This window comes from Lagopus muta, chromosome 20 (genome assembly GCF_023343835.1).
Source record: "Lagopus muta isolate bLagMut1 chromosome 20, bLagMut1 primary, whole genome shotgun sequence".
NCBI lineage: Eukaryota > Metazoa > Chordata > Aves > Galliformes > Phasianidae > Lagopus > Lagopus muta.
In genome coordinates, this window is record NC_064452.1 from 6,248,711 (window position 1) to 6,265,238 (window position 16,528).

General features: G+C 45.0%; 1 protein-coding gene across 8 annotated transcripts in view; it reads right to left on the reverse strand.

Moving 5' to 3' along the window:
- COL26A1 (collagen type XXVI alpha 1 chain) overlaps positions 1-16,528 on the reverse strand; it is a 158,113-nt gene that overhangs the window by 15,474 nt on the left and 126,111 nt on the right. For all 8 annotated transcript variants that reach the window (XM_048966819.1, XM_048966823.1, XM_048966818.1 and 5 more), the window contains 6 exons: positions 15,398-15,551; positions 12,741-12,785; positions 9,719-9,835; positions 8,199-8,360; positions 3,344-3,436; positions 1,824-1,885 (listed from right to left, as the gene is read on the reverse strand). In XM_048966819.1, coding sequence (XP_048822776.1) covers positions 1,824-1,885; positions 3,344-3,436; positions 8,199-8,360; positions 9,719-9,835; positions 12,741-12,785; positions 15,398-15,551 — 633 coding nt within the window. The remainder of the gene's footprint in view (positions 1-1,823; positions 1,886-3,343; positions 3,437-8,198; positions 8,361-9,718; positions 9,836-12,740; positions 12,786-15,397; positions 15,552-16,528) is intronic.

A 16,528-nucleotide genomic window follows, 5' to 3' on the forward strand; every position in this document is an offset into this window, starting at 1 on the left:
AGAAACCAGGCAGGAAGAGAACAACACTGTTTGTTTCTATTTACCATGTCAGCTCCACATGACCGTGGAAAGATGCTTTTTTCCACCTCAAGTAACTTGAACTTGAAGTCCTTGGAGACTGCAGCACAAGGAACCCAGCTCCACTTCAGGCAGCTGCTGCTTCACGCTGACTTGTTTAACAGCAGCCCCCACTACCCACCACCTCTCAGCATCCAGAGAAATGGGCTTTCTAGCACAGCTGCCAGGAACCTCAGCCTGTAGTTAAGTGGCCCAACAAGGTCAGGCCTTAGTGTTTCAAGGGACAGTGGGAGGAACGCTCTCCCAGTTTCAGGATTTTGAGGGACTAATGGAGAAGCGCTCTCTCAGCTTCATCTGGGAGGCAGGGCGCTCACCATTATCACGTTGCTCCTTGCCTGCAGTCAGTCCAACCAGCTCACCACCAACTTGTGCAAGATGGCAGCTTAGCTACAGCACCTCCGTATCCACAAAAGATGCAGAGATTCAGGTGTGATACAGGAGGTTAACCAGGGCTGGCAAGCAAGGTAGGGCACAGACCAGATTTGGCCTTATGTCAAAAAGCAGCGTGAACAAAGCTCAAGTGTCCATAGGTGACCTCTGCACCTGACAGCTCTCTACATTCGACTTCAGTGCGTGTTTGCAGAGGGATGCTCAAGGAACACTGAATTAAACAAGTCTCTTGTTAAAAATAAAAAATTTATAATGCCTGCTGCATGTGAAAAAGCCAGACTCTATTAAAGGACCTATTTATGAATTGTGAATTACCTTATATTTAATCATGTTAAACTGCAACTGTCGTTTTGCTGCCAAACTTCCCACTGTGTTCATATCTATCTGGAGTTTCTCACCGCTCTCCAGAGCATTCACTAATTGAAATGATTCTGCTACACTGGCAAAATTTCACTAACTTGCTCTCATTGCTTCTTCAAAGTGATTAATAAATACATAGTAGAAGTCTCCTTTCTCTAATTTCCAGCAGTACCAAACCTGTCATATCAGGATCTAAGTCACATCCGTTGTCTAAATTACTTAACCTTTCTCTCTCTTCTGTACTCCTCAGTCACTTTTATCTCTTTAATTCAAGTAAGATACCTAATATAGAAATATTTGTTGTCACTGGTTTGCCTCTACAGTAAGAAACATTCATCACAAACTGGAGTCCTGTTGTATCAGCCAACCACCATCTGCAGCAGTTTGGCCACTCATTATTCATCATAACCTTCATTTTTTCAACTTCTTTTTTCATCCATGTGGCTATTTTGCCCTTCCACCATAAAACATTCTTTTGACTGAGTTTACAATTCCCCATAATTATCCTCCCCTCCACAATTTTGGTATCAATATCTAATGAATCAAACTGATCGGAATTTGTGAAGTTTGTGCTGAATGGAAAGTGCTATTTCCAATAAATTAGGATGAAGAAATTCACCTTGGTGAACTGGTCAATTCTCAATGACACATTTTTCCTCTTTTATGTGTTCCACAGGAAATGCAGTGTTTTTCTATCACAATGTTAGTAAAGCCCACGTCAAATCCTTTGCATCAACTCAGGCTACGGTGAAATGTTTTGACACAGTAGCAGCAAGATATGTTGTTATGATTGAGGGAAAACCTGGAAAGTAGAACCATTTCAACTTCTTAACCCAGTTCATTATGAAAGACAGGTATGAAAATCACAGACTTTCATGAGGAGCTAGGCACTGCATCTAAGACCTATAAAATAGTTCTCCTCTTTCTGAAATGAGAAGATGCTCCACACCTACCCCCCAACTCTGCCCCTCAGCCCAAAGCAGGAAAACCCTTACTTGTGATCCAGGGACTCCGATAGGTCCTGGAGGCCCTTTGGGTCCCGATGCACCTGGTGGTCCTGGTGGGAATCATCAGTTGAGACAATGTTAAGGAGACTTAGAAGGCTCTTAAATTTCAAACATACGCGTTTCCTTTTATTGTTCTACTTCATCTCCAGTGGGTGAGAGCCATTCATTGATCACAAGACTGCAGCATAAGTACTACATCATGCACTGGATTCTTGGACACCCATATCCTAATATCACACATGCCTTAGGGAAGCTCTTAGAGCTCAGGAAGGAAAAAAAAGGTGAAAGTAGGCAGGAAGAATGACAGCAAGGTGCTGCAAAATAACAGCTCTGAAGAAATCTTAAGCTAGATCCATGAAACATCAGAGCAGACTGCTGTTTTAGAAATGGAGGAAGTCCTGCAGGTGGCCAGGGAAGTCTGCAAGTCTGCATGAGTCAGTCTCTGGTGCTGATGAACACAAAGGAGACAGAGGTTGGATGTAGCCAGAATGAGAAGCCAACTGTGGCAAAGCAAAGCACTCTTTTGTTCTTTGCACGCTCACTTCAGTAGCAAAAAAGTTCTTTTTAAGTCTGTATCACAGAAGAGGCCGTTTCCAGGACATGTTAAACACTGCCTGAACAGGTCAAATTGTTTTACAGTCACAGAACAAATTCATTACTTTTGGAAAGATAATTATATCCCAACTGCAGCTGTTAAATTGTACCTGGAAATGAGAGACAGGATATTTGCTTAGTCTGAATTTAGTAATACTCCTCTCTGCTTTGGTTGTCAAAACCCTTGAGATGAAACAACGCAGACACCATGTACAAAGTACAGCTGAATTAGCCTCAATCATTAATGCACCATACAAATGCTTAAGTTGGAGAATAAAGGAACTGAAGGATAAATTAAAGGCCCTCATAATGAAAGGAAAAGTTTTCTGCAACTGATGGGAGTTCGCTCCTAAATATGTATCATACTGGGACATGCTGATGTTTGCAGGAATATTATCATTTAATCCACCTATCAGCACTGAGAAACAAAAGATTTGCTACTGAATTTTGGTCCCAGATTCTGATGTCAGTTATATAGGTGCAAATCTGGAGTAGCTCAAACCATCTCCAAAGTGTGCAGAGATATCACTGAGAACAGCTGGTCAGATCCTGCTCAGTAGAGCTCTACAGCAACCAGACAGGATTGCACCAGCAGTGAGAACAGCTCTGCTCCCACAGAGGAATTCAAAGGGCAACCCACTCTTAAAGGCACTCTTCAATTATTCCCTTTTCAGAGTATGTTCTCTCAAAGCAGCAAGGAAACATTAGAAGTCTCATGAAAAATCTGCCTCTGTAAACAGATAAGAACTGGTTACTTCTTGCCATCCTACCCACTACCCATGGCTCCACAGCCCTTCCACTGAGGACCACGTGCTTTCCCTGCAGGCATCCCACAGCACACTTCCTCTCCTCCTCAGATTCTTTTGCTCCTCTTCCCCATCGCTACAGCCTTGCAGCTCAACTGAGTGCATTACCTGGGGGTCCCACAGGGCCCGGTGCTCCCCGTGGTCCTGGCAGGCCAGCCATGATGGTATCTATGACAGTGGAAGCCAACTGGGGTTCTCCATCTGTGTTAAAAAGCAGAACAGTCAGTGCCCCTGCAGCAAGAGCCGCCCAGTCCCAGGACTTTCTCTCCAAAACCCTCTGGCGCCTGTTGCTGGTGAAGGGCAGGCAGAGCTTCTGGATGCAAGATCTGGACTCCAGGAGCAATCCAACAGCATAGGCTGTATCCCCCAGATCTCATCCCATCTCTTCTAAGCCCTGAAGAATCGTCCTTTCTGTCCAAAAACTGGTGTTCCTGCACACCCATATTGTATTACCTTTGGAATGCTGAAGCAGTTTAAAAGTAGCTCTGCACTGTACAGCAATAATTATTTTAGTTTGTGCAGGTCTGGGGAACGGGTGGAGATGGGAGCAGAGCAGGGAGAGGGAAGCCATTAGCAGAAACTGGAGTAATGTTGTGCTTTTGCACATCTTTCTTAGTCGTCTCCTGCTGGGAGTAAAGCTCATCACTCTGTAGCTGTCACATCTTTGAACCACTGGGCTTACCACTTTGGTTGGTAACTGAAGAGAAAAAAAAACAACTACATATGAAAGAAAAGCACCCCTTTTTCTTGCAAAACCACCATCAACCAGCCTGTTCCCCACAGACCTGCATTGCAGCATGCCAGCAGTCCGTGGGGTACCTGTACAGCAGCATCTTTCACCCTGAGCATCCCACAGCACTGCTTGACAGTGTGGAAACCAAGGCATGAAAATTCCACAACTGGCAAAGACACCAATTACACAAAGCAAGGAAGGGAACCCCCAAGTCTTGATGCTATGAAGATTCACAATCCATTCCCCTGGCCAGCGCTATAGAGCCAACAGCAGGTTTCCTGATTATGCCTGGAGATCTTGACTCTCTGTCAACCCTCTGAGAAGTCCACATTTTCTACATTTGGAGGCCACCAGAATGAAGAATGCCCATCTCTTTCTTCCTGCCCATGGTCTCAAACACCCTTTCACCCATCCCTTTAACTCATTATGCTGAAATTCGGGAGAACTTTTTGCAGGTGTAAAACTCTGCAGGTGGCTCAGTGCTCTACTGATGACAATATTAAATAATACCAGGAACATGGGAGGGATGTTTGTTTTCTCTGCAGGATTCAGCCACAACAACATGCAGTGGAATCTCCAGAAACATTATCAGACACATCATGAAGCCTTTTCAAACTCTGGAGCACTGACTCCAGAGAAAATGTTCAATGTCCTTGTTTGAAAGCATCTCCAAGGGAAATTGTGAAATCTTTTTAACTGCCAGGGATGACAGTATACATCTGCAATGCCCTCCTGGCAGCAGAGCAGCATGAGATCTAACCCAGGTCCTTCTGAGAACCAAATTTCGAGCCTAAAACTTGAATGTAAACAGGTATTTCTTAGACTATTGTTTCCAGACCCATCCATCTTCCCTTCTTCACAAAACAGCTGAGACTGTTTTTTTGTTCAGAAGGGAAGGTACCCAAGTGAAGTGTGTAATCCAATTAATTTGAGTTTTATTTGACCATGTCAAAATCCATCATGGTTCGGGAGTAAGATGAGATTGGGAAACGAGCATCGAAGAGCAATTGCAGAGCCTTTTGTTTTTAAAGAACAAGTGGCCAACAAAATGAAATGTGTATCCACTGAGAGGAGGAGAGGATAGGCTACAAATGAACTGGGATTTAATTACTGCTGGAGGTAAACCAGGAACAAGCATTCGGGTTACAAAACATTCCTGCTAAGTGGGACGTTATTACAATGATGGAGTTATACCCCACAAATCCACCCACCCTGACATTAGATCCACTGGACTCAAAGTTATTTATGAAAGGCAATTTGGTAACTGTGACACAGAAGAGAGCAATGTCTCAGTTCTAACACTGAGCTGATTCTACACCACATACCTGATGCATGCTTTTGTAAGTGGCAGAGAAGGAAAGCAGTGCTGCAGCAGCGGCCCCAACAGAGGGGCAGGGCAGTCTGGCTTCTGGCTTGTATCTCATGTTTCTGACTAAGGGATAAATTCCCCCTTTATAAGCTTGATTTGTTGAGACAGGATGGAAATGAAGTAATCCTGTCCTAATTTCTTTCTGCTACCTGATCTGGAGGGAGACAACTGGGACCAATTTCTTTACCACCGCACTGTGAAACTGTGAGAAAACGTCTCCCCATTTTTGGCTTCTGCCTACTGATAAACACTGCCAACAAGAACTTATTGTGATTAATAAAGGCACATGCATTAACCACGTTCAGGCGGAACCAAACACTGCAGTATTAATAATAATCCAATACAGCTTTCTCACATCTCTGTGGGTGCACATGCCCATTACCAGGAATATGCTTCCCTCTGCTGTCAGCAGCTGGAATCTTGTGTTTATAGTTTTCAGATGTGCTCCATTAAAAAGAAAAAAAGAAAAGAAAAGAAAAAAAAAGAAAAGGAAAGGAAAACCTATGCAGGATTTGCAAGGCTAAGCTTTATTGGCTGTTGAGGATCAGCTTTCCACCAACCTGTGGTAGGCAAAATCAGCCAGCACGTAAGGAAAACATTAATTTTGTAAGAAACTGGTCTCAAAATTGCATAACTTTACCATGACCAGGCAGATGACTTATACTGGCAGATCAGTATTGAGATTTTTTTCTCTTAAACAACAGAACTTGTTACAGATTTTGGGCTCACATACCCGATGTCAGTACACCAACAAAACCAGCTTGTTCCACGTAGTCTTTGCTGTACACATCTATAGGAAATTTCATCTCCACAGAACACTACAGAGCTCTGCCTGTGCCCTGGGAGGAATTGGATGAACAATGTGCCCCCAGCAGACAGCCCTGCTGCACCCTTCTAACTCCTGCAATTCAGTGAGAGGGCAATATACAGGAGTTGGCAGTGCCTGGCTCACTCAACCACCACTGAAAGCTAAAGAAGGAGCAGAAGGGACCCAAGGAAGTGTGAGTGGAATAGAGCAACATTTTCAGGCATGAGGTTTGGGATAAAGCTGTCAGTGGCTGGCAGAGGGCATGGCAGCTGCACGAGGGGAAAGGCCTGTGCTTTCTGCTCTGTCCAAGCACCAGTTAGCAGGTAACATTTATTTAATCAGTTACAAAACTGATTAAATAAAATTCTGCGACACAAAATTCCAGGGAGTGTAGAGCTTTCTGCTTCTTACATGACCTGAGTTACAAATGCAGGAGAGCCTGTCAGCTCCATCAGTGCCACTCTCCGCAACCGCGGTATTTTAATTCCATACAGCATTAGGGCTTCATTTGGAAACCTGTAGACAACATCAGTTGCTGAGTTCTCCCAAAAGTAGATAAATGAAGCATTGCTAAGATAAGTGTCCTGGCTACTACTTCTGCACCAAGAAATCCACTACAGGTAGGAAAAATACAGGGCTGCCCCAGGATGCAGCGGTCACCATTTGCTCATGGACTTCAAGTCCATGTGGCAGCCTGCTGCTGCCCAGTAGTGGCTGAATTAATACAGGTATTTATCCACTTGTTTACCTATTTCCCATTTTGGGACAATGGTGTTTACCCTTCTCATACATCAGCTGGGAAGGCCACGCAATCTATGTCCTTGCAAGCTTTTAAGCCTATCCATTATTTTGCAAGAGTTTAATTTAAATAGCGGCAGGAGGAAAGGGGCTGTGATGGTACCTAGACCATCCTTTGGAATAAAAGGCTTAGTGCACAATTTTCTTTGTTAGAAGACTCAGGAATGCAGCAGCTCAATCTACATTTTGTGAAAAACCTTAGCATTGAACCTCAATTAATTTAATCTTGTCCATATGCTTTAAGTAACTGAATATAAAATAGAACTGTTAAAGTTCTTTCCAAATTAAAACTACATCTGTTCACTTCACAGGAAAAGAAGTCTGGAAAGGAGAGTGGGTGGAAGGAAAAGGAAAGCTCTAGAACGCCATCAGGCACAGGGAGATTTACTAATCCTTGGCTGTAAGCAGTACAACTGTGCTTTGAAGCTGGACACGAGCAGAAGAGCTGGGGAAAAGGCACAGCTGAAGTTTGGGGGAGTGGAGATGGGAGACCAGCAGAGCTGGGGCTCCAGGGGTTTACACACCAGGCAGAGATATATCTGAGTTCTGCTTTACCATTATTAGATGCCAGCAACACAAGAGCAGACCAGAAGAAATCTGATCAAGCCTGAATATGACTGCTCAGATAAGAGTGCATGACGTGCCTTTCCAAGAAAGCCTTTTCTTGCCATGCACAAAACAAATCAAGCAAATATATCTTTAAAATCACCACAAGCTCAAAGAAATGTTGACCCTCCAGCCACAGGGAAAGAATAAATTACAGTCTTGGTCTGGGCTTTTGAGCCCACAGTTCTGTGTTTTGCATGGATAAGGGATGATGCTGTGCCAAAAACACAGGTGGGGAGACATGTCTGCAGGGGCAGGAAAAGAGCTGCATTGAACAGATGTCCTCGTTATGTTATGTAACTTCAGAGATGCAAACATTCAGTAGTTGCTCATTTCTGAATATCCCTGAGCCCTGTAATACTGCAACAGCAGCACCACCAGATCTCACAACCATGCAGTTTCAAAGCACCAGCACCTAACTGGCCAGACATACTGTATTTATTTACCCACGTTTCATCTTGTACAGGAACTTCCAAGAGACCCACACAACACAGGCAGCTCATCCTGCTGCTTCTAGGGAAGGCAGAGCTCTGGCAGAGCACAACAGGGAAGGTGGGAAGAAGAGCTGAGCTGCTCTGGGCCTGTCCATCCTGCTGATGTACCAGAAGAAAAAAAAGAGAAAAAAAGGGGAACAGAGAAAGAAGCTTACTTTCTTTTTCAGCTGTGGGCTGGAGGGAGTAGAGAACCCCTTGTTGGAAGGTAAGTGGGAGGCTCGGGGTGGCAGGTGGCCCTGGAGGACCTGGAGGACCTGGGGGACCTGGAATCCCGGTTTCTCCTGGAAGTCCTCTTGGTCCTTGAGGTCCCAACAGCCCTGTGCAGAGGCAGGAGAGGATCTATTAGTGCACTTGAACATGTGCTAATGGATGTAAAAAGCAGTAGGAAGCCCATTCATTCCTGGAAAAAAGAGTCTAGATAGGAATAGTTTCTCAAAGACAGAAGCTAAATGCTACCTGAAAATACCACTGCCAGATGTGATGGAGATGTAAAACATGCAGATGAGATAAAAGGATGGCAATGTGGTCTCAGAATTATTTCTGTTAAGCAACAGAACCCTCTAAGCAGGTCCTACCATGGTCTGGGAATATCACAGCATATTCTTGCTCTCTTGGTAAACAGAATTTATGTCCCTAACTATAATTGTGGGAATCAGGGGAAAAATATTGAAAATTGGGAAGCTAATTCTCTTTGGCTTCTTCCTACAGAACAGCAAATGGCCTTACTTGGCCCAAAGGTGCTACAAAGCTCAAAAAAAAATTATTTCTCCCTGAGACTGAGTAAGAAACTAAAGGCAGCTTGAAAGCAGTACAGCTCTTTCTCTTTCCCTTCAGATACACCTGTATGTCACCTTACCACCACAAAAGCACGGAAATAGCAACAGAAACCATCAATGCAGCAGCAAATCAATTCTGACTCCTTTGGGACTGGAAAGCTTTTGTTGCAAATGGAGAAACCAAAAAGCAAACACATCTTTGGCAAGACCAGCCACTGAGAGTCTGCCAGGAATTGCCAAAAAAAGCATTCAGAGCCACTCTCACATATTAAGGCACTCTCCAAATTTTAAACCTTTCCTGAGCTCACATTTACGAGGCACAGCCTTTCAAATGCATACAAAGCACAGAGGCTGAGGTCTGACACCTATCGTGTAGTATTGCCTTCATCAAAAGGTTTAGGGGATGTAGAAAGTCTCTGAGCACAGGAACGGAGTGCACTGTGAAAGAGCGGCCTCATAACCTTTTCCCTTAGCATACAACGGCATCATTAATTTGACATTCTGGCATCTGACAGCTTGACACAAATGATGGAGAAAAAAGGCAGTTAAAACAGGCACACAGTGAGAGGGTTGAACAGGAAATGCTCTTTTCCAAAGGCTGACAGATTGGAGATTGGTTTTCACAGCTCCTGAGCAGGATGGGAAAACATGATCCTGCTGTTCTGCCTTCTGGGACAAGTTCTCCCCAACTCCATAGGAAATCCCAAGGACTTTCACTGCTCTCTATGCAGACAGTACCTATTCTGAGGGCTGCTGGCTGAGTTCAGTGCTCAGAGGACTTCAAGGAATGGATTTAATATAAACTGAAATCTCAACATTGTGTGTGTGGTCTGTTTGCAGAGACAATTTGAACAACATGAAATATTCCCTGTCATACCTTGCCCTCCCCTAGGACTTACCTGGTGGCCCTGCTGGGCCCCTCTCTCCGGGTTGTCCCTTCTCGCCTTTTGGTCCCGGTGGTCCTGGAAGACCAGTTGGTCCAACTGGGCCTGGAGGACCAACCTGTCCTGGCAGTCCTGAAAACATCCAGATAGAAAATGAGTCAGAGATTAAGACACTACTGAGATCAGAAGATCTTTTGCAACCTAGAAACCAGCAGAGAGGGACTCTGCAAGGGGGAGAAATGCAGCTTTGTGCAGGTAGCACAGATAGGGTGGTACTGGTGGCAAAAGCTTGCCAGTATATAGAGGAGAAGAGCCAGACTGGACCTTGCTTCCCCATTTCTCCTTCTAGTCTCTTTAAAGAAACATGTGCATCTCCATCACAGCAGTCAGCAGGTTGTGATCCTCAGCTGGGACGTGCTGCTCAGAGCCAACCTGACTGTGCAGCTGTCCCATCTCAAGGTCTGAACAGCCCTGGGTGGGCTCTGGCTGCTCCTTCATGCCATCTCACGGTAGTCTCAGTATGCATAAAATATATAACACATAAAATATATTTAACAGGTTGCCCAGAGATGGGTTGCCCCATCCCTGGAGGTGCCCAAGGCCAGGTTGGATAGGACCCTGGGCAGCCTGACCTCGTGGGGGGCAATGAGCCCAATGGTGTCAGAACTGGATGGGCTTTAAGGTCCTTCCAACCCAGCCCATTCTATATCTGCCATATATCTGCCAAAACAAATCAAGCCCTGTCTCCCACTTGCTCTGGTTGGCATATACATACCACCCAGAGATTCTGTGTCAAAAATGTTTCCTTGTTTTCTCCTGTTTTCATTTATCGAGTGAGTGCACCATGCTGTGCACAAACATTTTTCATCCCCAAGTGAAGTGAATGCACCCATTTTGAAGTAACAAGATGTTGTTAATTTATATCAGTAGGTAGGATGCTGAGAAAGCCCACCTGGAAATACCAGTTATGCAGTAATTTACAGTCCCTTGGCATCTCTACTCAGACGAGGTAGATAAGCCTACATAAGCCTAAGAAAGATGCAGGCAGCATTCATTATCTGAAAGCGACCATTTCTGATGTTAAATAAAATCTTAATGTTGCTTCCTTTAGACTATCAAAATAAAAACAACAATTGGCAGTTGTACAGTATTTTTCAGAAAAACACTGTCTTTTGCTCACGAAGGTCATAGCTGCTTTGGAAAGATACACTTAAATGCTCTGCAAACATCAGTAAAGCCTTTAATACCTTACAGAGGTGGGCGAGTTATTCTGTCTGCTCAGATTAAGTGGTTAATAGTTACAATAAAGGCATTAACTGACAGAGTCACAGGTTCCTGGTTTCTGGGCTACCAAAGAGCTTTTGAAAGCAGTTGCAGACATCTACAAAGCCAGAGGAAGACCTGGCTGAGTTCAAGGTTCAGCACATTCAGATTTCAAGTCTCTCTATATTTTACATTCACAAACAACTCAGCAGAGCACAGATTTGATTCATTTTTGGGCAACATCTTCCCTCATTCCTGCTATAAGGAGATGTTCTGGCCTCTCCGAGACCAGTAGCAGGAGAACCTGTAGTGGGCAGGAAGTGGAGAGGAATGGAGGGGAAAAAAAAAAGGAAGAAAAGAAACAAGTGGGCCAGGCAGCACCTCCATGCTGGCCCCAAAGGAACCAGGCTGTGTACTAACACACAAGGCTCAGGTAAGATTTTCATTTGGATCAATTTGCTTACCCACAGGGTGCAAGCTGCAGACTTTTCTATGAATAGAAAGAAGGGCTCCTTCAATGGATTGAAGCCGAAATCCCACCTGACACAGTGGGTGCTGCACTTGGCAAGCTCAGGCAGGTGATCAGGAGCCCATTTAACAGAGTAAGACCATTTGCTTAGAGCAATGACTGGCTTCTTCTACCCTACCAGGCCCCCCATCACACCTTTACTGCAGCAAATTCTTCCCAGCACAGAGGGAACAGCAGAAGCAATGTTTGCAAGCATAACACACTGTACTGCTGAGCATGGGTCAAAGCATTTCCTCACTCATGTAAGTCAACCTCAGTTCTTCAATTCAATCTTTATAAATCAATCCTGTGAACTTCTGCAGACCAAGAGCAATCATTTGCTGCTAGCATCCTCAATCATGCTGCAGCAGCGGAGCTTTAAAGAAACTGGCACTTACTTCCCTGAAGGAGGAAAATGCTGAAGGAAAGGCTGAGAGAAGCAGCACTAGGTAACATGTCAGGCAAATGCTCATACTGGTGACAAATGGTGTTACCAGCATAAAAGAGACAAGTGCAAAAGGGAGAATAAATAGGGAAGGATTCAGGGAAAAAGGAGGGGGAGGAAATACAAACAGGCCAAATCTTCAGCTGGCATTTCTTAGCTCTGCTGCAGTGGCACTGCTTTAGAAGCCAAAGCCTCTGGAAAGCATTCATTTCCTGAAATGTATGAAAGAAAAACCCACAGAAGAAAACAACAATAACAACAAAAAACAGGTAGAGTGTGAGCATCCTACTGCTAGAGACCAAATCAGATGGGCAGAGGCCTGGATTTTCTTCCTGGCACTCTCATTAACCTGCAACACTACACCTGCTCCCTTTCTTCCCCAAGGTCTCTGTATACACAGGAACACATTATTCTCTGTACAGAGCAAATCAAATCAATGCCCTGATAATCACCAGCAGCTCTCCGTGCCCCTGGCAGGCCACATCACTAAGGTAATAATGGTGTGCTCTCCCATCACTCAGCACGTTCCCCACTTGCTGAAGCCATGTGTCCTTCAGTGCCTCTCCTGTGGGCACTGTTTCCATCCTTCATGTTCTGGGGGAACAGAATGTCTCAGAGTTGATAAACCTGCTGTTTTGCCTCCTGTGATCAAATACAACTCAAAGAGAAATCCAGCCTCTCTGTACTGCATGGCTCTGAATCGTTGAGGGCTTGTGGCCACAGGATCTTTCTGCTTTTTGAGGGGAAAATATCATGTACAGGTCTGGGCACAGCAACATTTTGTGCTTTAAAAGAGGCAACAGAAGAAACTGTTCACTTACCCTGTGGTATTAGCTGCTCCTCTGCACCTCTGTGTCCTTTAGGCTCTAATTAAAATGGTCAGGGTTAAAAAGGAAAGAAAAGAAAAGAAGATAAGAAAAATTAGGTCTCTTGCTGCCAACTGGCTCAGCTAGAGTATATATATTTTCTTAATTCTCAGTAAGATGTATCCTGTTGATTAACAAGCTGATCAGAAGGGCCAGCAGTGCAGCTGTCTCAACAGCTCCAAGTGCTTTTAAATGGTTGTCTATTCTCAGCCCTGTCACTCACAAAAGAAATAGTCACCCTAACAAACAGTAGCAAGTTTTCCTGGACCTCAGCCTGGGGAGGCATCAGCCAACTCAGAGCTGTAAGGTCATCCAGAAACACTCCCACTGTTCAAAGCATCTGATTCCTATCACCCATCTCTGTGTTAGGTACCAACATCCTGGCCTTAGTCCTTGGGGTTTAGAAACTTGGCAGCATGCAAGCTGGGATGTGGATTTGCTTTGGCTGAAAGAGGAGACGCGGGCAGAGTAGGCAGTATGTCACAAAAACACTGTGGAAGGTGATGGGAGGGACAGAGGTTTGGCTTTCCTCAGCCTCAAATCACACAGGGAACTCAGGTTTAACTTATACCTAATCCACGGTGACACTTGTTGAAAGATCTCCAGAGGTCTGCAATTGCTGCAAGGGAACCTGAGGCTAACTTTAAGCAACAAGTCACAGAACCATGTTGAAATCACACAAAACAGGCAGTCCCCATTGTCCTAAACCAACTGCATCAAGTTCCCTACATTTCACTGAAATCCACAGTGCATTTTTTGGCTGGGTTTGAATGGTAGATGCAAACTGATGTGGGGAGGGAAGGAAGCCAAGTGTGAACCCTGATCCATGAAACATCCCCAAAGCTCCTCAGCAAAGCACGCAGAGCTCAGCTGGAGCATTGAGAAGGCAATCACATGTCAATAAGCAACTTAACTGATTACTTCTGATTGCTGAAAGACATTGTGCTGACCTGAAATGGCCCAGTGCATGCCTGATTGCCAGTTATTACACTAGAGGAGTTATTCCACACTTAGGTTACATAAATCAAGGCTGGAAAAACAAAAGGTGACAATGAGTAACAACTACACCTGGTAGAATGCAGGCAGCTGTTTACACAGTGTGGGAGTCTGACTGATAACACCAAGCTTCAGACAACAACATCCTGTTTTGGGAGATGCTCTCTATCAGATATCTGCTGATACTGGGCCATAGAGTCAACATGATGCGAGTGCTACAAGAGATTGTTCTCCTTAAGAGCACTGCCAAATGCCTGGGAGAGCAGCACTCATTGCTCCTTGCTGAGCAGATTATCATGCATACAGAGCCTCAGAACGGAGAAGACACTGAGTGGAAAGGACAGAGTTGTCTGTACAGTTGCTTACATTCACTTCAGCACAACAAAGTGCAGGTGCAGAGATACAACAACAGCAAAAATAAATGACATGGAGAAGGCAGAACGAACACATAACGGACACTGGGGGAAACGGCTTTAATTCAGTTCCTGGCAGCCGTCAGTGTGGTTCTGAAAATACTTTGCAGAACATATTGTTAGCAAACCTCCCTCCATGTTGTGGCATCCTGTCAAATTATAAACATGGACGACATCTGGTCTATGTTGGTTGCTCCAAGTCTGCTGCACTCATGAAAGGCTGCCATAATAAACTGCTCTGACAAAATAAAGGGGAAAAAAAAAGAAAGAAAAAAAGGAAAGTAGGCTCTATAGAGGATAAAGAACTGCTTGGGGAGCAAGTGAAGCAACTGACAGACAGGGAGTGGAGGTCTTGAATTGAGGATGCCAAGGTCAAGGAAATTCAATGCGGAGTGATCTGTCTAGCCAAGTGGGCTCGGAGGGAATTTCTTGTCAGTGTATTTTTTTTTCATGCCACAAGAGGGATCATAAAACAGCCCATTGTGTTTACAGTAAATTTAAAAAATATAATGCAGAGTGCAACTGATGCTGATATTCATGGGAAAGTCGTTCCTCCTCATAAAACCAGGAATTACCCCTGCCATAGTCCTCTACCTCCCCACACCACTCCTGATGGAGAAACACTGCATTGAGCTCAACAAAGGAACACAAGAGGTCCCAGGCACCCCGCTGTGATGGCTCTCTGGAGTTTCCTCAGGAATGTTTTCAGCTATCCAGGTCTCCAGATCCATGCAGACACAAACAATATTAAACCTTTAGAATGAACGACCCCCAGTTCCAGGAGGACTGATGGCTCTGGAGCTAAGTAAAGCTGCTTCTGACCCTAACACCAAGGTGTAGCTCTTGAACTGCCTCTCTTGCTGAGCAAAATCCCACCTTGCAGCGAGCACTTGCAGCCCCCCCATGCTACAGTTGTCCCCACTGAGGGTGCAAAGCAGACAGGGATCCTCCTGCAGCTGCCTGCCTCACACTCATCCCATCAGCAAACATGCCCACAAGCAAACAAAGAATTGCCCATCTGAAAACCTTAGCCCTCTTCTTTACAAAGCAAAGGAAAGGAGATGCTAGAGTTTCCCTCCAACCTCCGTCCTGTGAAGCTCTCAATGCTAAGTGAGCTTGGCACGACCTTTTATGTTTGTACGATATCCTACAGGTACCACGTATGTAGGCAGAGTGACTCAATGGAGAGCAGACCATGCTTACCAACAGGTCCCACCGTTTTCCTCAGGACAGTCCCGGGATTTAGCAGGGGAAACGCATCCGGCAGCAAGTCATCGTACCAGGTGGCCGTGGTCCCAGTGATGGGCAGGTTGTTTTCCAGTGGTGGGCTTCGCTCCGCGGCTTCGAGCAGAAGGATCTAGAGAGGGGACACAGGGAAGGCAGATAAGGTCAATGGGATGGTTTCCCACTGACACAGCTTCAACCCCAAGTAGTCTTGAAACTCCTCCCTTGCCAGCAGGAGATGTGGGTAACTGTACAGAAGACCGCAGGATTTTTGGTGTTGAAGCTCTACTGGTTTTCTGGAAAGAGGCAGTAATAGCTTGGAAATTAGCTGTTATGTTGCAGGAGAGTCCAGTGCAGCGCTGCACACCCTCTTCATAGAGGGCTTCACTGTTTGCAGACATTCAGCCTCAATGAGACTGTCTCCCTGGTGAGGAACAGAAACCAGGGAGCAAAGCTGGAGTGAGGACACAGCTTTTCACTGCTAGGTTGAAATCAGGTTAGAATCACTGAGAGCCAATGCCGTGCAAAGGGCTGTGGGATGCCCCAGGTGATAGACTGCAATATCTAGGGACTACTACTGGCTGCAAGTCAAAGGACAAAAGCTTATTTAATTAAAGACCAGAGAGAATATGAAGCTTTTAAAGAGCTGAAGTGATTTAATTTTGGAGCAAATAAAAAAGAGGCGATTTCCTCAAAAAGCTCTGCGTAGCAGTAGTAGAGTACTATTAAAACTCACAACTCAAATAAATCCCCATCCCAGTGTGTGTCCCAGAGCTGTCTGGGCTGCTCACAACCTAAGCTCCTTGGCCAAACAATCCTTTTTGTCCTATATGATTCTGACTGTGCTTCCCCTCCACTGGCGGCCCACATGAAACTGCAAAAAGCTTAAATGCTGTTGAATCATAAAGGTTGGAAATGACCACTAACAGCTCTCTAGTTCAACCACTGACCCATCACCACTATGCCCACTAAACCATGTCCCTAAATATCCACAAGGAGTGGAGGATGGAGGGTCCAGGTGGACACTGCTTTCTGATAAACTCAGTTAAAGTGAAGCCAGGGGGAACGGTCATTGCAATTTGTAATCATTTTTGGTTTTTATACAATATC